This window comes from Canis lupus, chromosome 27, assembly GCF_048164855.1.
Source record: "Canis lupus baileyi chromosome 27, mCanLup2.hap1, whole genome shotgun sequence".
NCBI lineage: Eukaryota > Metazoa > Chordata > Mammalia > Carnivora > Canidae > Canis > Canis lupus.
In genome coordinates, this window is record NC_132864.1 from 29,521,622 (window position 1) to 29,543,566 (window position 21,945).

Here is a 21,945-nt window from a genome sequence, read left to right on the forward strand (position 1 = left end):
CACTCCCTGCCAGCGAGGTCAAGGCTCACAGTCTGGCTTCTACCAACCTCTCTGAAGTATCTTTTCCTGTTACCTGCTCCTGTTCCTGCTGCCCTGGGCGCCAAATCATCCCACTTCATTCCCTGGCTCTCCTTGGACACACTCTGGGCCTTCCCACCTTCACTCCGCCTGCTTGGAATATCCTTCCTGCCACTGTAATCTTTCTGTCTAGAAGGTTCCTCTTCATTTTTCCAGATCTCATGTAAGGGCCATCATGAAACCTCTTATTCCACCAGACAGAATTTTGCCTCCTTCCTCTGGGTTCCCAGCCCACATGTAGCATATCTGCTTGTTTCTTTGCACGTGATCTCCTCTAGACTTGATGCTTAAGTCCTCAGGCCACTTCTTATGATCTGTTAGTCCTTTGTGCCTGACCATGAAAGGAGATTTGAAAAGAACAGAGCTGAACTAAAACTGTCCTATTTTTTGTTGGTGGTTTAGGTTTTTTTTCCTCCCCTACCTAGTTCTTAGCCAAAAATGGGTATACTCTAAAATGCAGGCTCAACACAAGCAGGAGCCTTACTTGTCTTCTTCACTACTGTAACCCCAGGCTGGAAGAGTGCCAGCACATCCTAAGTACCCAGTAAATGTCTGCTGAATGAGGATGTCAGCTAGAATCTCTATTTTAGCACTCAGGACTACTGCTGTACCTGTAACAGAAGTCATGTTTCTGGAAGGTTTGGCAAGCCAGGGGGAAGATATCCAGAAAGGCCCAGAGCGTAGTGCAGGTATCACAAAGGTAGAGAACAATGTCTTTTAATTCCTGTTGCCAAAAGAAAACAGTGCATTATTCTCCTCCGCCCCCAGACACAACTCTGTAGTGGGTCTGAGACAAAGCTGACAAAACCCGTGGGAGTCAAGAGGCAGATGCCTTGTGGGGGGAAGAGATCACTGGAGGTCTGAGCGAAGCCTGGCCGGTCCATCTCTAGGAGCACGGTTTGGACAAGTTATTCAATCTCCCTCCCTCAGGTCTTGCTACTGTAGCTCCAACAGGCACCTACCCAATGATCTCTGGGGTTACCTCTCATTCTAGGATAATACAGTTCTCTCTTCTAAGCTGAAGGAGAACCAACCCCTAAACCTGAAGACAACACCTGGGGTCCTATACAGAAAGTACATCCCATCAAGAACAAGAATATCAAGCCCACACTTTTCGTACATTTTGAAGAGCATATACAGAACACAGAGTTCTTTTTTTCCTCTTTTTTTTTTTTTATGGAGTGCTTTCTTACACACGTTCCTGAGGCTCCCGACTATTAAAAGCAGGCTGAGCAGTTGTTAGGATCCCTATTTTACAGATAAGGAAACCGAGGTTCTGACAGGTAAAGTGACTTGCTCCCACAGTGCTTGGTGTGCCTCTTTCTGAAACACTTGTTTTTCCACAAAAGCGCAAATTCCAAGAGGGTAGCTCACAGCTGCCTCTTTCCTGCTCTATCTCCAGTGCTTAGCACAAGGCCTGACACATGTCTAGGCTCCTTACTTTCCTCTGCCCTAGACTGTAAGTTCCATGAGAGCAGGGGTCCTGTCTGCTTTTGCCTGCTCCTTTACCCTGAAGCCTCAGCACATGGCAGAGCATCCTCAGTACAAATCTGCTGACCAAACTCAGGGCTCAATGAATAACACAAATGAGTTCACTGTGCTGAACTAAGTGAGGACTGAGCCCCCATCCTCTGCACTCTAGTTCCCTGTTCTTCCCACTACTCCCTAAATGAAGCTCCCAGAGAGAAATAGAAATCTCACTGAAATGCTTGAAGCCCGTGTGATGGGAAGAGTGGCTTATGGAGTTGGGGCAAAGGGCCAGGAGCAGGGGAAGAAGCTGTTGGGTCCCCTACTAGCTAAGAAGAAGCTGGGCTGACAGGCAACCTCACCAGGAGAGGCATGTCGCTGGGGGTCAACCGGCCCCTCTCTTCAAGCTTCTGGGGTGTGGCACTGGCTCCGTCCCCTTGCAAACCACAGTGCTGGAGGATATTGCTGAAAACCTGTGAAACACAAGAAGGAGGTCTCCCACATGCTGTTAAACCAGCAGCTGGGACCCCTGACCTGCAGTCGGGGGTGGGTGATATGAAAGCTGCCTTGGGATCTCTCGAGTATGTGCCAGCATTCCCAAGAAACCAGCCAAGACTACAACAGGGCCCAGGGTCAGAGTGGAAACTGTAAAATGGGGATGATGAGGATTATTCTTCTTACAGGATTGTGGTGAGGATTAAAAAAACAAAATGTAAAGGGGCACCTGGCTGGTTCAGTCAGAAGAGTGTGCAGCTCTGGATCTCGGGGTCGTGAGTTTGAGCTCCAAGTTGGGTGTTGAGGTTACATAAGCAAATAAAACTCAAAAGTAAAAAAAAAAAAGACAAAATGTATGAAAAGCCCCCAGAATCCTGTAGAAATTATCTGAATGGGTGGATATGTTGGGCAAGTGTGTGGTAATGATTATTTAAGATACACATTCAACAATATATATTTTGGATCCTCTGGAGATGGTGATTTATGGAAATACATTGAAATCAAAGACAAATCAACAGTGAGGAGAAGGGATGCCTGGGTGGCTCAGTGGTTTAGCGCCTGCCTCTGGCTCAGGGTGTGATCCTGGTGTCTTGGGATCGAGTCCCGCATCGGGCTCCCGGCATGAAGCCTGCTTCTCCCTCTCCCTATGTCTTTGCTTCTCTCTCTCTGTGTCTCTCATGAGTAAATAAATAAAATCTTAAAAAAAAAAAAAAAAACAGTGAGGAGAAAACAGCCCATTGTAATATCATGCAAGTCTAACTCACTGCACCATCTTTAAGTATGCTAGCACATAACTGTCCTAAACGTTATCGTGAATAGTGGAATCTCCTGGCACTGGAATTATGGGTTAATTTTACTCTTTCTGTTTTTTTTCTTTATATTTTCCAAATTTTCTACAATGAACATTATTTTATAAAACAATTTTATAGAACTTTAAAACTCTCATTTGAGAAACACAGGTCTCTTGGAAGGGTATCCATAGAGGTTATGGCTGTTGGCAAAGAGCACACAATTTAAGCTCTTTTAGTATAAGTGCTAGATAGCCTTTAGATTTTAGTTTTGTTCAAGCAGGGAAAGGGGCGAATTTGAAAGGGTGCGCTGTGGGGCATGATGCAGAGATTGTCTAGGGATAGGACTGGAGAGGGGTGGTGGGTAAATGTTTCTTGGGGCTCTTCCAGGAAAGTCCAGGGATATACCATCAGGTTAGGGAGGGGATCTGGGCAGGACTGAGAGCTGGTACCTGAAGGATGGTGGGCATGGTTTCATCCAGGTCATTATAGTAACTTGGCTGCTGGGTAAAGATGTTTCCTGAAAAGAGAAGAGAAAGGCAGGAATTGGGAAAAGAGGGTGAGGGAGGGGAGGACACATTACAAATAGTTGCCAGCATGTTCTGTGACCTTTCTTCCCTTTCCTAAGCCCGTCTGCACTAGAGCAGTCCTGGCCCCAGGCCCTGCTGGCACAGAGCTTTGGCCCAGCCTAGAAACTTCCCCAGCATGAGGGAGGGACTTTATTCAGTACAATTTAACCTTTTAAACACCTCTGCTTAACAAATTACATAAAAGGCCAGCCCTGGTCAAACCAGCTCATCCTGATGTCCCCAGGGAGTGATCACACTTGGGCACTGTGCCTTGTATAACAGCATTGGCTTTGCAAGTGGGTATTAGTCATCCAGGAAAATCAGGAGATACGATCTCTTTGCTCAAGAAACCTGGATGCTACAATCCAGGATTCTTGCCAGGCCACGCCTCTAATAATGTGAGGAGACTTTAGGGAGAAATTTGTCTGGAAATTCTCTTACCCTCTGCTTTTGAATACACTAGCCATGCTAATCCATCTTCCTCCAAGAGGAGAGGTCTGGGAGAGACCTAGAGACAGGTTTACCACACATTTGCAATTGTTCCTATAAAACAAAGCTCCTTCCGACTGTCTACTACCTCTAAGCACTGCTGCTGTTTGTGAGTGCGTAGGTTAGAGCATATTGTCACTGGAACAGAAACCAAGTGTTCCGGCTGCCGAAATGGTGAGGGAGGAAGGGAAAATCATAGCTAGCTAGGAGACATGATGATGCAAAATACCAACACCCTTAAGAAAAGGCCAGGGTTCTTCAGCCCACCATAATCCTAACATCTAATGCTGGCTGACTGTCAGGCTGTGCTGAATTCTAAGCATCTTTTATCTTTGGGCAGGTCTGTCCTCGGTTTCCTTAATGAAAATGCTGTAGCCCTTGCCCCATCCCAGAGGATTTGAAAATCAATGAGGTCAAAGGCCAGATGGGACTGAGTGAGTAAGCAAATCACTATGTAGCTGGACTTTCTGTAAACACTTTCTTGGATGCTACTTCGTTCCTTGATTCCAGAAAGCTGAGTTTTACCAGCATGAGCTTGCTCAGTGCATCCCACCTCCAGATGAGTACTGATCCCTCAACCTGTGTAGGTACTCCCTGACCATCTGTGCCCACCTCCTACTCTTGACAGCAAGGAAGAACTGAGCTGTCTCCCCACCAACCTCTGTTCTTTCTCAGAAAACCCTCCCATCTGACGGTATCCTCAAGGTCAAGTCTGAACTCCTGGCCACAGCACTGAGGATTATGTGAGATCTGGCCCTGATGGCATTTCCAGCCACCCTCTCCCCATTTCTTGTGCCTGCATTACTCTCTTGTACCTCCTCAACCTCAGAGAACAAGCCGTCTCCTCCTTCTGCCTAGAGTGACTTCCCAGAGCTACATTCACCATAAGGCAGGTGTCACCTTCTCCAGGTAGTGCCTCCTGACTCAGGCATCAGGAGCAGGTCTCCCCCCAGTGCCATATGGTAGACCCCACTATGCCCCAACCACCTGGCCCAGAGTAGGACACTCTTTCATAATCCTTCTAGTGCCTATGCCTGAATAACAGAGATCTTTTATAAGCATCAAAACAGATAACGTTTCACAACTGACCCTTCCCTCTCCTTTATCTGATCCGGTGATGGTGAAGATCTGACTTTCGATCTCTTAAAGAAACAATTAAGAAGTAAGAGACAACAGTGGCATCCCTCCCAGACTAAAGCAGTTCAGAAACCCAGGGTGAATGGAAGGTATTACCAAAGAGATTGGAGCAGTCCTCAATGGGGCCAAGGCCCGATGTCCTCCTGCTTTCACAAAGTGGCTCACTGAAAGACCCCACTTACAAAATTACACTTACTGACTCAGAATGCCAATTTTGAGGGTGAAAAAAAAGCTAGGTGTGTTTGTGCAAGAAGGTTGGGGAGGGAGGTGGGTGCCAGGTAAGGACTGGGCTTCTGGCCAAAGGATGATCAGCCAGTCCCCTTGTTTCCTCCTTCCTTCTCTCCCTTGTCAACACTCCTACTACAGCTAATCTTTTTTTTTTCTTTTCTTTTTTTTTTTTTTTAAGAGAAGTAAGCCTTTATTTCTACTACAGCTGATTTGCTTTGCTCAAGAGCTTCTGGGATAGAGACAGTAGAGACTGCCCCTTGTGCCTTCTGCTCAAGGGTTGGAAAGAGCTGCTCTGTATGTGTGTGTGTGTGCGCACCTGCATGCATGTGTCTGTGTCTGTCTGTCTGCAGACCTGTCCTCCACACCCCCCTCAAAACACACACCCCAATACACACACAATGAAGGGGCTCCACATGCCTGTCCTGCCTTCTTTTCTATTAATCGCCCTCTAAAAGACAAAGAATGGACTGCCCTAAATAAGCCAATTAAGGGTTCCCAATCTGGGAATAAAAACATTCTAAAAACACCTCAAAATCTGTAAGGGGGTATGTTTTTCTGGGGAGAAGCTTTCATTTGATTCTCAAAGAAGTGAGTAATTCAAAAGATTAGGAGTTTTCTCACTCCACCCTTGCCTTCCTGGAACTGCAGCCAAAAGTCCTCTCCCCGTGAATCTGCACAGCTTCTCACACCCTACAGATCTAAATGGACTATGCCTCCACTTGCAACCCACCCCCAGCCCAAAAGGCCCCTTTCCTGCACCCCACACCAGTTTTCTTCAGAATTATTGACTTCTCCCTCCAGCTGACCTTCCCAAGCCCTGCTTTATTCTACCTCCAGGATGTCTTCTTCAGCCCAACCAGACTCTCACCTTCAAACCCACACTGAAGCACTGGCCTCCTACTCGGTCTCCTGTCACCACCCTTCCCACTGGCAAGCTGCCAAATTAACCTTGACACCAGATAGCTCCTCCTAGTAGCTCCCGTGGCCTCATCACAGTAAGAGCTCACAGTCACTAGGCACTTATAAGGAGCCAGGCACTGTGCTAACCCTCACAATCATCCTATAAGTTACATAAGGCATTAGTCTTCCCATTCTTCAGATGCAAAAACTGAGGCTGTGGGCGGCTAACTGACTTGGACCAAGTGACACAGTCAGGAGTAGAGCTGGGGTGTGAATTGGCAGAGCGTACCTTCTGAGCCAACGAGCGATACTACTCCCCCAAGTACTAATGGCTGGCACAGAGCCCTCCCCAATCTGGCCCCAGCTGCCCTTTCCCATCTTCTGCTGCTGCCTTCCTGGAATGCTCTGCTCTAATCAAACTGGCCTAATAACTGTTTCTCTAACTAATCATGCCCAGTTTGCTCACTCACTCCATGCCCTCAGTCTATAGTAACATTATGAAGAGTCTTTCTCTGGGAAAGTAAAAGAAATGAACTGATGATCAAGGAAAAAGATTTGAATGAGAAACCAGATGCTGTTCCAATGAAAAGGCTGGATATGAAATTTCATGTTACGGCCTGACATGTTTTCGAAAAATACACAGAGAAAAGACTGGAAGGAAATAATCACCAAATGATTGTCTCTGGGCACAGGAATTTGGTAATCGCTTTTCCACTTCTTAATGCTTTATATTCTTCCCAAACTTTCTAAATTAACATATATTCCCTTTATTATCACCTTTATTATTAGGAGGAAGGAAAGAAGGAAACCATTTCAAGAGAAAACTTAGTTTTGTAATTGGGCATTTGGAAGACTATATCCTATAATCTTAGGGTGAGGAGGGCTGACGGTGGTGTCCTGTCTCCATGTCCGGCCCAATGCCATCAGCCATGATTCAGCGAGGAATTTGCTGGGGCACTATACCCTCTGCAGCATCTCAACCAAGCTTCAGGCTCTGATGGAACCCTCCAGCCTGCTGCCTCCTGATGAGATCCAACTGCTGAAGTCACTCCTTTCGCAACCTAAAAGAATCCTCTCTGAACTCGGTCTCCAACTGTCCTTAGCAACAATGCAAACTGTGACACTTTTGAGGCAACCCCATTATCCCTGAGGCAGGGAGTGACAAAGAGGAAGAGTCAGGCCTATGTGACGTAAATCCCAGCTTGGGCACTTATTATTAGTCATGGGCTCCCAAGCAAGTCCCTTACATTTGAACCTCAGTTTCCTTGTCTGTAAAAAGGGAGGATTACAGGAGTCTCATCACAGGGCTGCTGTGAGGATCAATTAAGATCACATACAAGGGGGGCACAAGGGGGGCACCAGGGTGGCTCAGTGGTTGGGCGTCTGCCTTTGGCTCAGGTTGTGATCCTGGGGTCTTGGCATTAAGTACCACTCGCAGCCGGGAGTCTGTTTCTCCCTCTGCCTCTTTCTCTGTGTCTCTCATGAATAAATAAAATCTTAAAAAAAAAAAAAAAAAAAAGATCACATACAAAGAGCTCAACAGAATGCCTGGCCTCCAGTGGGCACTCACCTAAAGGTTAGCAATCACTGCTATTCCTATACTCATAGTTAAGGCAAATCTCCCCACTCCTGCAACTGTTTGACATGTGGCCTAATACCAAGATCCTTGAGGGAGTGTGTAGTACAATGTTGTCTCCACTTCTCCATGGCCCGCCAGTTGTGTCTTTCAGAGTTGACACACATACATCTGCAAAGTCATACCCAACCCCTGGCTGCCACTGCAGTTCTGAATCCTCCTACACTCATCTAGGTGCTCTAGTTTGGCATGTGGGGGCCATCTCTGTGCAGCCCCTCAGGCCATGTGCCCCACATACCTATCATCTTCTGGAGCAATGGTGAGTTGCCTTTTCCAAAGAGTACACAGAGGTCCAGGATCTTCGGGATGTCAAACAGGAAGTTATTGTAGAGGATTTCTCCAAATGCAGAGGGGGAAATGAAGTGATCCTAAGGAACAGTGCAAGGAGAGAGGATGAGAAACTTTATGAAAGTGTACTCTTGGTAAAGTAATAGCAAACACGCAAGAAACAATGGGAGACTGGCTAATAAATGAAGGTCCATCCACACTATGAACATATCTGAGCCTCATATATTGACCTGAGGCAATAGCTATTCTTCATTTTAATGTAAAAAGAAGCAAAAATATACTATAAAATAGTTGGTTGAGCATTCATTCTAGAATATTTATGCATTGGGGTACTTGGCTGGCTCAGTCAGAACATGCAACTCTTGGGATCTTGGGGTCATGAGTTCAAGCCCCACATTGGGCATAGAGCTTACTTTAAAAAATAAAAATAACAATAAAATATTTATGAGTAAATTATCATGATGTTTGGAATTGCTATAAAATACTCCAGGAAAGGGGTGCCTGGGTGGCTTAGTCGATTAAGCATCTGACTCTTGATTTTTGGCTCAGGTCATGATCTCAAGGTTGAGATCAAGCCCTCCTTGGGCTCTGTGCCGAGTGTGGAATCTGCGTAAGATTCTTTCTCTCCCTTTCCCTCTTACCTCCCTCCCCCACCCACTTGCACACTTGCTCTCTCTCTGTCCCTCAAAAAAACAAAAACAAAAACAAAAACAAATAAAAAAAACTCCAGGAAAAAATAAAATAAAATAAAATACTCTAGGGAAAAAAAAAAAGAAAACTCAGGGGAAAAAAGAAAATAGAATTGGCAAAATATTGACAATTGTTGAAATTGAGTAATGGATACATGGGGTTCATTATGCTTTTGTATATATTTGAAAATTTCCATACTACAAAAGTTTTTTAAAGGGCAAGTAGGGACGCCTGCGTGGCTCAGCGGTTAAGCACCTGCCTTTGGCCCAGGGCGTGATCCTGGAGACCCGGGATTGAGTCCCACATCGGGCTCCCTGTATGGGGCCTACTTCTCCCTCTGCCTATGTCTCTGCCTCTCTCTCATGAATAAATAAATAAAATCTTTTAAAAAAATTTAAAAAGCAAGATCCTATTATAAAAATATATTTTTGTATATATTTGAAAAAAAAGCAAGATCCTATTATAAAAATATATTTTGGTATATATTTGTATATATTTCAAAGTTTCCAAACTTCAAAAGTTAAAAAAAAAAGCAAGATCCTATTATAAAAATCAATGTGTGCGCACATACACACACAAACACACACAAGTATATTGAAAGAAAAAAAATTCCCTGAAGGAACATGCACCATAATGGTGGGGTTTTTTGGAGAAAGGGATTTTGTAGGTGACATTCACTACCTACAAAATATTTCTGTACTGTTTGAGTTGTTTAGAGACAGTATTATTTTTAAAACCTGGAGGGGAAAAAGTAAAGGTTTTTAAAAAGCACATAAAAGTTCCTTTAACAAATCAGAATCACTGTTTTCACCCTCTGACGCATGAAAAAAGGCACAGTCACACATCAACTGGCAAAGGGCCCTCTGCTCCCATTGATGAAAACACTGGACGTAACACAGACCCAGTGAATTCACAGATAAGGGGAGGGGCGCCCACAGATTTCTTCCTCAAAGGTGGGAATAAAGGCAGAGGAGAGAGACAAAGAAGAAACACGATGCTTTCAGGGCCTTCCTTCTCAGGGGCAGGAAAATCTGGCACAGAGGTGCTGGGTGTTGGGTAGCGCCCTGTGGGATCAAAGGCTTACTTTGGATTCCTTGTGAGTGGACATGCGGAGAAAAGTGAGGAAAACACTTCGATGGAGGCGTTTCTGCATGTCAACAACCTCAGGGGCTGGGGCCACCCACTCATCAAACTTTCGGGGGACATAGCGCAGATAGGAGTCCAGGCACTTCTGCAGGGTTTCATCGAAGATAACCTATGGCAGACAACAGATCAGAGCGAGGATTTGTCACTGAGGCCCAGGGGCTTGTGGGTGGACTGTGCAGGGGCTCACAGCCTACCAGCCCTGGCCTAAGGAAAACACTCCAACCCCAAGGGACTAAGGAGGTATGAATGAGCCGAAGGCTAAACACAAGTTTCTAAAAATGACACGTTGGAAGGCGTTGTGTAAACATCATTAAGATCGTGATACAAGACAGAGCAATCCAAACCACAATTTGCTGTTAAGGATCCAGTGTAAGAAGTAGGGAAAAAAGCATCTCCTGGGGGGGGGGAGAAAAACAATAACAGCAACCAACCAACGGCATGTCATGTGCTTTGTCTTAGTGTTAATTTTGATAGAATGTTACCTGGCACCAGAATTTATCGTGAGGCAAGGCCAGGAGCCAGTCGAGGTCATTGGCTACGAAGGTGGCGCGTTCCAGGTACTCCTCCACTAGGGCGGGAATGTTGTCTTTAGGGGGCGGTTTGTATAACACAAAATACCGGTCTGCCTTCTGCTCGGGGTGCTACGGATCCAAAAACCACGTGTTAACGTGGCAGAGGTTAGTCAGCGAGGGCCCATTTGCCAACCCACAGCAATGACAACACTTGGCTGTTCCAACCGGTGACCCTCCAAGGAGTTTTTAAGCATAAAGAACCAAGTGTCTCTAACAAAGGGGGCTTGGTTGCATCCAGGGAACACCAGGCAGGCATTAAAAACCACGTGTTTTGGAGGATATTTAATGACATGGGGAAAGGTCAAGGGAAGAGAAAGCAGGATATAAACCTATTTAATACAACCAGTTTGGGGATTTTTAAAGAAGTATATATTTTTAACACGGGTTAAAAAAAAAAAAACTGGCGGGGGGTGGTCAACATACCAAAGCTAACAGTGGTTATCTTTGGTGGGGGGGTGATTATGACACGAATATATTTTCCAATTAAAAAAAATATACATGTATTACTTTTTAAGCTATTTTGTAATAATACAAGGGAGACATGCACATCTTTTCTTTCAAAACTTAAACCCTGCAGAGAAGGTGAGTCTCCTGGGACCACACTCCCAGTCCTCATGTCCTCCCAGGAGTGACCGACCACTCACCATCAGATGAGTGTCCTTGCAGACCTTTTCTAGGTTTTTACAGGCAAATATATACCCATAGAAGGTATTTTAGACCTGTTTTCATCTTTCTTACATAAATAGTACCATACTATATGTATGCATCATGTTGTTTCCTTCTTAGAATCAGAAAAAAAAAAAAAAAAAAACCACCTTGGTAACTTTTTTCTTTTAAAGAAAAGATACTAATCAAATAATTGCAGGTCTCAGCTTAGAATCACAAGTTCTCTCTCCCAACCTTTACCTTGTCATAAACAAACCTTACTTTGTTTACCATAAAGAAGAGATGAGCTATTTTCCTCTGACTACATAAGGGCTGCTTTCTCCAGGGGAAGTGGTAATAGGAGGAAGGCCCGGCAACGTCTCGGTGGTTATCAACCACAATCCACCCACTTCCAGGTCTGTCAGTCCAGGGGGACAGGGAAAATCATGACTGATCAGTTTCCTCAAGGACCCTCTATGCTTCCCTATTGCCTGGTGCAAGTTTTCAGACTGTGGAGTCTTTGAGTCCTGCAAGGATTCCTCGGGGGCCCCTATCATATGGGTGATATGAGACCCCTCTCATATCCTTTGGGACCCCTCCCATGGATACCAGAATTTATACAGTGGGCTTCCAGGTACAAACTTTTTGAAAAAGGGAATCCCGCTGGCTGAAACAAGTTCAAAACTTCTCTTTAGGATCTAAATTCGTCTCCTTGGTTTCTGAGCTCCTCCCTTCCTCTATCTGTTGACACCTCATCTCTTAGGTCACTTCTCAAGCAGGGCTACTCATTGCCTCCTACTCCTCTGACAGACAGACAGACAGACAGACACAGACACCCTGAGATTCTACCTTCCTTGCATTCCTACAAACATTTACCGGCACTATTGTGCCAGGTATGGTGAAGCACGTGAAGAAAACATCTGCATGTTCACAGAGCCTATGCTCCAGAGGTGGAGATGCATATCTAAGCCATCAAGTGAGCACAAAACAGAGGAAGGGACAGCTCAAACCTGGCAGAGGGACCGAGAGAGTACAAAAGGTGATTATCTGCACATGGAGGACATCTAAGCTGGGCCTTGGAAAATGAGAAGGATTTTCTTTACGGAAGAAATGGTATTTTATGGAGGCATAAAAATGGGCTACGAAAAACAAAGGGCCCAGATTGCACTGGGTGGTGGGAAAAAGATGTGGAGGAAGAGAACACTGGAATGGTGATGATAAAGGCCACCTCTTAACAAGGACCTGTCCTGGCCGGCTGCTGACTAGGTATGTCCCACAGCCTCTTTCTTTTTTATCTTCAATTTTTCAAAAGGGAAGTAGTGTTCTCCCTATTTTACAGAGGAGGAAACAAAGAATCAGTAAGCTTCAGGAATTTTACTAAGGTCACAGGGCTAAGGAGGCAACTGAGGCAGGATCTGAACCAAAGCTCAGCCTGCAGACCTGATGAATGACCTACAGTCCTCACATGCTATCCTGGTCTTGCTGCTTAGCCTTCTGATCCCAGTTCTGACCTCACCTCCTCCAGGAAGTCTCCCCAACTCCCACCCCTGACTAGGTTAGGGGTTCACCTGGACTCCTCCAACACCTGCACTCTGTGCTTCCCTAACCATAGCACCTGTTGAACTGCATTAAAAGTACTTTCAGATCCATGGCTGCTACACGTGGGGAGAAAAGAAAGGATGGATCACAGATGGGCACAAGGAAACTTTTTGGGGCATGACAGAAATGTTCATTATCTTGATTATGACGATTGGGTGCATACTAATGTCAACACCAACCCAACTGTATACTTTCAGTATGTGCAGTTTATTATCTTTCAATCATGCCCCAGTAAAGTTATATAAAAAGGAAGGGCCTGCCTTCTCTGTCTCCCCTACTAGCTTGTAGGTCTCCAGAAGCAGTCTGGGCCTTGCTTGCCACAGCATTCCCAGTCCCTAGAACAGTGTCTGGCCTCAAGCAGACTCTCTGTATACATTTGCTGGCTAGACAAAGCATCAATGTGGATAATGAAGAGCCAAGTTCTTTGAAGGGCCTTCAATGCCAAACTCAAGAGTGGGGACTTTATTCTGCAGGTAACAGGGACCATGGGAGATTTCAGGGCAGAGGGTAGCAGGCCCCAACTGTATCTTCTACCTGCCAAGCCTGGCTCAGGTCCCACTTGCTCTGTGAAGCTTCCTGGACAGTCTCTGCCCACCAAACACTGTTCTGATCTTGATAAGAAACCATTTTGCACTGTTTTCCACATGTTCCACTTTTATGAGTCTTGTCTTCCTCAAGAGCTCTTTCACTCATTCTTGCCCAAGGCTTTCTTTCTTTTGTACTTTCAATAGCACCAAGTGTGTACTGTGTACAGTTAGCTACTCAATAAACATTAGCTCCACCTGTCACCCTGCAAAGGCAGCGTGGTGGCTGTCCCTCGGCTAAAGATCTCCCTGTCCTAAGTTGGGACTAAAGAGACAAATATACAACGGGTACAAATCTCAACAAGACCACTCCTTCATCAGGCAGCTATCTCCCTCCACTCATTCTCTTCCCACCCTACTCCCCATTCGAACCGTCTGCTACTGTCACTGCTGTCATCATCATTATTACGGAGCGCTTACTATGTTCTGATAACATGGCTAGGTATGTGTGAAATTTAACACAAAGCTTGTGCTCCTTAACTCAATGCTACTGCTTCCACCCCAAGTGACTGGTGGTTGTGGGAGGAGTCGGGCTCTCTCAAGACTCCAGGATAATATACTTGGGTCCTCCTGCCAGGTTCATCCTTCTCCCGTTGCTCTGCAAGGCTAGTGTTTATTCCCCCTTCAAAACCCAGTTTAGGATCCTCCTCCTTCAGGAAGGCTTCCCTAGCTGCACATACCCTCCCACTACCCCCAAGCCCTCCCTGCCCCATAAACCCCTTCAGTTTGGATCAGTGGCTTGGGCTCTGCAGTCATGTGGCCCCTTCTATCACAACCCTATCTGTAGAGAAATGACTGGTCTGCCTTTTTTTTTTTTTTAAGATTTTATTTATTCATTCATGATAGAGAGGGAGAGAGAGGCAGAGACACAGGCAGAGGGAGAAGCAGGCTCCATGCCGGGAGCCCAATGCGGGATTTGATCCCGTGACTCCAGGATTGCACCCTGGGCCAAAGGCAGGCGCTAAACTGCTGAGCTACCCAGGGATCCCCTGAGCTACCCAGGGATCCCCTGGTCTGCTTTTCTTAGTCCACAGACCTTTGAAGGCCAGGAACCATGTCTTTTTTTCTCTGTAGTTCCAGTATCTGGCACAAGGCCTGGCTGGAGTCCTTGACTCATTTACTGAATATTTTCTGAAAGAAACGCAGCTAGCACTGGGAAATGAGAATGAAGGGAAGGGACCAGGTTCCTGTCCTCATGGAGCCCACAGCCTAGCAACCCAGATATTAAATACATGGGGAAAGGAGTGCCTGGGTGGCTCAGATGGTTAAACGTCTGCCTTTGGCTCAGATCATGATCTCCAGGTCCCGGGATCAAGCCAAATGTTGGGCTCTCTGCTCAGCGGGGAGTCTGCCTCTCCCTCTTCCTCTGCCGCTCCCCCTGCTGTGTACTGTCTCTCTCAAATGAATTTTAAAATAAATAAATAGGGACACCTGAGTGGCTCAGTGGTTGAGCATCTGTCTGCCTTTTGCTCAGGGCGTGGTCCTGAAGTCCCTGGATCGAGTTCCATATTGGGTTCCCCTCGAGGAGCTTGGTTCTCCCTCTGCCTATGTCTCTGGCTCTCTCTGTGTCTCTCATGAATAAATAAATAAAATCTTAAATAAATAAACAAACAAATGGGGAAGGACTGAGGTAGAAAATCAGAGTCAACCACTTAAGGAGGTCAGTCTCCACCAGCCCAACAGAACTTTCTGCGTTAATGGAACTCTTCTATATCTTTGCTGCCAAATACAGTAGGCACTCACCACATGGGTTGTTTTAATTTAAATGAACTGAAATTAAATAAAAAATGCAGTTCCTTAAACTATCCGCATTTCAAGTGTGCAATCCCTACATGTGGTGAATGACTATGGTAAATGACTACTACGGTGGGTGGCTACAACATTGGGCAGAACAGATAAAGATTTTCTGATAAAAACCCTCCTCACATAAAAAGGTTATTAAAACAAAACAAAACAAAACGCCACAGGGTTTATAGCAGTTAAGGGTATGAGACCTAGGGTCAGTCTAGCTGGGTTCCCATCCTGGCTCCCCTAATTTCCTAGTTCTGTGACCTTTAACTTCCGGTTTCCTCATCTGTAAAATGGGGACAATCAAAATACCTACTCACAGGGCTTAACATGAGATAATCCAGGTGATGTGTTTAGAAAGGTTTGGCCCAGAGCAAGTGTTCTATAAACGTTAAGTCCTATTATCAGAGAATAGTTAGGAAGTAATAAGAAGCCATCCAGAGAGCAGGAAATAAAACACCAAGCTCTTGTTTCCCACGACTCTACTCAAGCCCCCCTAGAAAATACTTCCTCCCACCCTGTCAAGTAAGCTCATATTCTTGGGAAAACAGTAAGGGCATGTGGGGACTCCAGTCCCCACGTCTGTCTCCTTCGGCAGCCTGGCACCTCTCCGCAGGCCTAATCTCACTCTGCAGCTGGTAATCGGCACACTCACGGCCTCCTTATTTTTCAGTCTCCCAAGCCCTGCAGTTGGTATGTGGCAGGTGGCGCTTCTTAGCCCATGATGATAAAAGACAACCTGACCTCTGAAACGGGTGTTCCCCCTGAAGTGTGGATAGCAGGTGAGATAGCTCTGAAAAAGGCCTACCTGAAACCTGAACACTTCCCGCAGGGTCAAATCCCCAAGCCCGGCTTTGGACTGGATCCTTTTCTAGGCCAGCTCGAGTTGACTCTTAAGAGTCCATCAGACTCTTAATTCAAAATGAAATGCTCTGGGGGGAAGGTGTGGAGTGGCAACATGGAAAGTACTACTCAAATTCAAGCTGCCGCTCAGAAAGGAAACTTCTGCACTGGGCCTGGAAGGATCTGGTAGTGTCCTTGCTACTGAATTACTGACTGTGGCCCTCGGGTCATTCTTGGAACAGATAGAGGAGGAATGCGCTTTTTGCTTTTGAAGTTGCAAGAGGTAACATCAGGCTGAGCAGCCTCAAGGTAACCGGCTCACCAGTGCTGGTGAAGTCCTCAGTTTTCCTGTCTTCAGGTCCGTGTGGGTGATCTGGAGTTGGTCCAAGGGCAGAGCTGGCATTGTGCTGTGTGACCCTCCTGAAAGGAATATGGATGGGAAGAAGAGAGCAGACACATAGGCTCCTGGTGGCAGGGGCCTGCTCTGGAACTGATCCCAGAGCCAGGAGAGAAGCTTCACACTCTGGCCTCAGGAGGCTCCTGATGAACCTTGAAGGCCTGGTTCTTGTACCCACAAATCCACACTGAGGTGACTTTTCTGCCTCGAGCAAAAGCTCTCAGGTGAGGAAGGAAAACACTCCCCAGGTGACTCCTGATATATTCTAACCCTCTCTGAAGGACTGGCTAAAAGTACCTAGATAATCTTTATTATGTGTCCAGCTCTGTGCCCCGCTTGGCATGTAAGCTCTGTGAAGACAGTGCCTGGGCTATCCTCTTGCTGTCTTTTCCATGACCACCACAGGCCTGGTAACAGAGTTGGCCTCATCAACTGTTTGATGACTGACTGAATATAAGGACTTTTCTTATAATTCTAAGCAGATCTGCAGTCTTTTGAGGAATGGAAGGATGGGCCTTTCCTCACAGAGGGTTTAAAAAAATTTTTAAGATTTTACTTATTTATTCATTATAGACACAGAAAGAGAGGCAGAGACACAGAGGGAGAAGCAGGCTCCATGCACGGAGCCTGATGCAGGACTTGATCCCATGACTCGGGGATCATCCCCCCCACCCAAAGGCAGATGCTCAACCACTGAGCCACCCAGGCATCCCAAGGGGTTTTAAAATTTTACAACTACTCTAGGCTTCAGGGAAGAAGGATGTAGATGAATAGAAGGACCAAAGAGGATGACAGAATTCACAGGAAGCTGCCAGTGTGAGCTCTTGTCTCTTTTCCTTTTAAAGATTTTATTTATTTAGTCATGAGAGACACACAGAGAGAGGCAGAGACCTAGGCAGAGGGAGAAGCAGGCCCCCTGTGGCGAATCCCATGCGGGACTCAATCCCAGGACCCCGGGATCACAACCTGAACCAAAGGCAGATGGCTCAACCACTGAGCCACTTAGGCGCCCCGAATGTGAGCTCTTTTCAGTAGAGGCCCAAACCCACCTCAGAGTCAGTGAGTGGCAAATGCCACATCTCTTGTCTTCTCCCATCCAGCGTTCTTTCCATAACTCTACTCGGCCTGCCCCACAGAAGGGACGTGCATATTGGCTGAATCATGGAATGGAGGTGAATTAGGCCCCTTAGAAGACATGCCATATAAGGCCAGCCAGTCTCCATGACAACATAAAGATATACTGAGGCTGGGATGAGGACACCATCCATCACCTCCTAAGAACCTCACAGATGAGCTGAAGGGCAGGGTCAGCCATGAGTTACAGGATATCTCAGATATCAGTCCAGGACCTGGTGTTATTTAGACACAGAGTGATAACACAGGGTCGCCCCACAGGAGTTTCCAGCCCAATAATTACAATGATAATGGCAGTAACAGCAACATGCTTATTATGCGCTGGTGCTTTCCCCAGGGCTTTTCTCAGCATTAACTCACTTTGCATATACTAATGCTTAGGACAACTCAATGGTTAGGTCTATTTTTATCTTCATTTTATCAATGAGGAAATAGAGATTCAGAAGAAAAGAAACTAGCCCTAGAACTCAGTTAGTAGTTGGTGAAGCTGGGGGTCTCTTAACCATTCGCTGTACTGAGCCTAGTGTAGCTGAGCTTGCAGGGAGTGTTGTCAGGAAAGGATTTCTGGGGAGCCAAAATGATCAGGAGAGTCTGAATTGAGTCTTGATAGTGGAGATTAGCCACGAAGGAGAGTGCCCCAGGCAGAGGAAACAGTAGGAACAAAGGTAAGGAGGTAGGAACAGCTTGGTACTCAAAGAACCTTAGTTCATGGGCTGTTTTAAAGACCTTGAAGAGGGATCCCTGGGTGGTGCAGCGGTTTGGCGCCTGCCTTTGGCCCAGGGCGCGATCCTCGAGACCCGGGATCAAATCCCACGTCGGGCTCCCGGTGCATGGAGCCTGCTTCTCCCTCTGCCTGTGTCTCTGCCTCTCTCTCTCTCTCTCTGTGAGACTATCATAAAAAAATTAAAAAAAAAAAAAAAAAGACCGTGAAGAGGGACATCTGGATGGCTCAGTCAGCTAAGCGTCTGCCTTTGGCCCACGTCAGGATCCCAGGGTCCTGGGATCCAGCCCTGTGTCAGGCTCCTTGCTTAGCGGGGAGTCTGCTTCTCCCTCTCCCTCTGCCTGCAGCTCCTGCTTGTGTGCTCTCTTTCTCTCTCTCTGTCAAATAAATAAAATGCTAAAAAAAAAAAAAGACTGTGAAGATATCCATTCTAAAAGGATGTAAAAGAGATAGGACTATTCTGTTTAGTCCTCAAGGCCTGTTCCAGCTCTAGGATCTCAGTGGGTCTATGGGGTCCCTGCACACGGGAGTGTGGTGTGGTGTGGTGGCCTCAAAAAAATCATAAGGTATGAAGTAATGAAAGGGGCTTGGATGAGCTTTCACTTTTCAGCTTTGCAAAACGTAGATAATGTACACATGTTGCACAGACATTATTTCTCATCAAGTTACTATCTTGCAAGCCTCTCACAACAACCCAGTTACAGACAACAAGGATGATTATGCTCAGATGTCCAAAGAAGGGCTCTGATTTGCTCAAGGCAGATACATTAGTGACCAAGTTGAAACTGAAGCCCAGCCCTTTTGCCTTGGCACCGGGAACTCTTGTGCTGAAAAGACTAAAAATACTTCCTTCCTAACCCCCCAGTGATGCTGGGACGGCAGCTGGAAACACCAGGAGTCTGCTCGCCAGTCCAGAAATCTAAATGACTCACAGGCTCGGTTCTTTCCATGTTCACCTTTCAAAGATGGTCGTGGGAGTGTCCAATGTAGGGATCGAGATTAGGGAAAGAGCCATAGTAGGTGATGGCTCTTCATCCTTTAACTTTTAGGCCCTAGAGGCCAGGCCTAGACAGGTAGAGACAGCACCTGATTTCAGAAGAAATCATTTCCTACAAGCCAGTGCCTATAAAAGCAGTTCAGACTCAGGCTGGCGTGGTTAAAAGAGAGCTTTATAGTTCTGCAGCCTGGGTTCATTTCCTGGCTCCACCTTTTCCTACCCATGTTTGAGACCTGGAGATAGTTCCTTAAACTCTCTAAGCCTTGATTTCCTCATCTGTAAAACTGAGTTTGAGAAGTAACCAATGGTAAATGTTCAACACAGTAGCTGGCACGTAACAAGCACTCAATAAAGTTTACTTGTGATTACAAGTCCCAGCCATAGGCAGACCACTTTGGATTTCATTTACTCAGCAAAAGCTGACTGAATACATTCTGGGTCCTGGGCATGTAAATGACTATGATTCAGTGTGATCAAAGCTGGAACAAGAAATTTCCAAAACAAGCACAACAGAGAAAGGGAGGATGTCACCAAGAAGGTGACCCATAACCTGGTTGTTGAAGGATGGGAGGAAAAGATGGAGGCGGGGGGGGGGGGGGCAGCATTTCAAGCAAAGAGCAAGTGTGAACACAGGCTCAGAACCAGTGGCTTTGGGGATCCCTGGGTGGTGCAGCGGTTTAGCGCCTGCCTTTGGCCCACGGTGCGATCCTGGAGACCCGGGATCGAATCCCACGTCGGGCTCCCGGTGCATGGAGCCTGCTTCTCCCTCTGCCTATGTCTCTGCCTCTCTCTCTCTCTATGTGTGACTATCATAAAAAAAAAAAAAAAAAAAAAAAAAAGAACCAGTGGCTTTAAAGGAAGGGGCATTTGATATGGCTGAAAATACAAGGTCAGGATGATCGGAAGTAGAGAGGTGAGGTTGAATAGAAAGATAAAGACATTTTAAAAGGAGCCTCCAATGTGATGCTAAAGATGTTGGCCTTTCATCTAAAGGCAGTGAGGGAGGAGTCATTTAAGTAGAGAAGAGATATAATAAGTAAGAAAAGACAATAAGTTGGTGGCAGAGAGACTATGAACCCCTAAAGAGAAAAGACCATGTTAATAGTTTCACTTATCCATTCAAAAAGTTTTTGAGCACCTATTATGTGCCAGGCACTGAAGCTGGAGAATACCAAAGTAGGCAAAGAACAAACTTGGTCTTGCCCTTCACAAATTTACAGTTTTTATGGGAAAGATAGATATGAATCAAATAGCCATAAAAACTAGTAAAATATCATGATGTAAGCTATGCAGGTCAGGCCCATCAGGCTATGACTGCATGTAACAGACAGAACGGACTTGAGGGAGGGAGCGTGTCAAGGAGGATCCGAGTTTTCATCTAAAGTATGGGTAGAAATTAACTAGGCAAAGATGAGACTTTAAATTCCAAAAGGAAAAGGATATTACTGGTGATGACATCTGTGCCCACCAGTACATCCTTCACGCCAAGCAGGGCAACAGAAGCCAAAACTTAGAAAAGAGCTTTCTTTTAGAAGGTGAGCTTGATGCAAGCACTAATTATGGTTAAGGCCTGCGCTACTGCTGCCTCGATTTCTCTGATTGTCATCACCCTTCTCTGGTCTCAATTCAATATTCCTTTCCTCAGAGAACTTCCCAGACCACCCAATCTAAGGTATTCACTCTGCAGTTACTGTCTATCTTTGATTATCTTGTGCCTTAGTTTGTCGTTGACTGTCTCCTCCCACTGGACTGGATGCTCCATGAGGGAGGGTGCCTTGTCTGTCTTGCTGTTAGTCTCCCCAGTGCCTAAATCTGTTCCTGACACGCAGGAGGTGATGGACATATATTTGTTGAATGAATGAATGAACTGTAAAGAAACTGAAACCTGGAGTGAGGATAGAGGGCTGTGACTCATCCAAGGTTACTCTGGGGCTAAGCCTCGAACCCGTGACTCCTCGCTCTAGAGGCCTGGCCTCAGGGGCGACTCATGGCCCCTCCGGCAGCGTCAGTCTCGGCCCCGCCAGGCAGGCAGTGAGGCCCGTGGCAGCCTGAGGCATGGCCACGTCTCGTCCCAGGCCCGATGCCCCCTATTCGGCAGGGCCCAGCCACGCACTCACCTCGGCGGCTCCACTACCGGCTCTGTGCCGCCGCCACCACCACCGCTGCCGCCGCCGCCGCTGCCGCGGTCCACGGTGACAGCTCCCAGTGGGCCGGCACTTCCGGGGTCAAACGGCGATTCCGCAGGCGCAGACAGGAAGCTTCGGCCCGGCCCCGCCCCCCGTGCGAACAGCCGCCGGGAAGCTGGGCCCTTGGCCACGCCTCTAGGCTCAAGACTCCGCCCCCACAAGAAATAGGCCGATTGTGACCACGCCCCCTGCTCCCTCCAGTCTCCCAAGAGATTCCACCTCTTGGAAAAATCCAAGTATTCTTGTACCTGGTCTCTCAGGGTCTCAGGCTTCCATCTCTTTCCTAACCTTCTCAATCATCCTTTTACACATTTAATCCAAAAGAGTAGTTTCAACAAATCAAAAGCATGAACATGATGTTGAGCAAAAGAAAGCAAAGTAGAACAGACTACAATTTTGCTTATTGGAGGTTCTGGAACTGGCGAAACTTGCGAGTGGTGATAGGGTTAGAACTGTGGGATCCCCGGGTGGCGCAGCGGTTTAGCGCCTGCCTTTGGCCCAGGACGTGATCTTGGAGACTCGGGATCGAATCCCACGTCGGGCTCCCGGTGCATGGAGCCTGCTTCTC

The 21,945-nt window shown here is 46.5% G+C and overlaps 1 protein-coding gene across 7 annotated transcripts in view; it reads right to left on the reverse strand.

Annotated features, from left to right (window-relative positions):
• The window catches only part of ASCC2 (activating signal cointegrator 1 complex subunit 2), a 41,936-nt gene extending 20,490 nt beyond the window's left edge, over positions 1-21,446 (reverse strand). For 4 of the 7 annotated variants that reach the window (XM_072803178.1, XM_072803176.1, XM_072803177.1 and 1 more), the window contains exons 1-8: positions 21,309-21,446; positions 16,265-16,362; positions 10,394-10,552; positions 9,850-10,020; positions 8,026-8,155; positions 3,281-3,348; positions 1,908-2,018; positions 690-802 (exon numbers count right to left, since the gene is read on the reverse strand). In XM_072803178.1, coding sequence (XP_072659279.1) covers positions 690-802; positions 1,908-2,018; positions 3,281-3,348; positions 8,026-8,155; positions 9,850-10,020; positions 10,394-10,552; positions 16,265-16,345 — 833 coding nt within the window. In that variant the 5' untranslated portion in view covers positions 16,346-16,362; positions 21,309-21,446. The remainder of the gene's footprint in view (positions 1-689; positions 803-1,907; positions 2,019-3,280; positions 3,349-8,025; positions 8,156-9,849; positions 10,021-10,393; positions 10,553-16,264; positions 16,363-21,308) is intronic. The other 3 variants (XM_072803181.1, XM_072803180.1, XM_072803179.1) reach the window with 1 other exon arrangement.
• Positions 21,447-21,945: the final 499 nt, after the last annotated feature.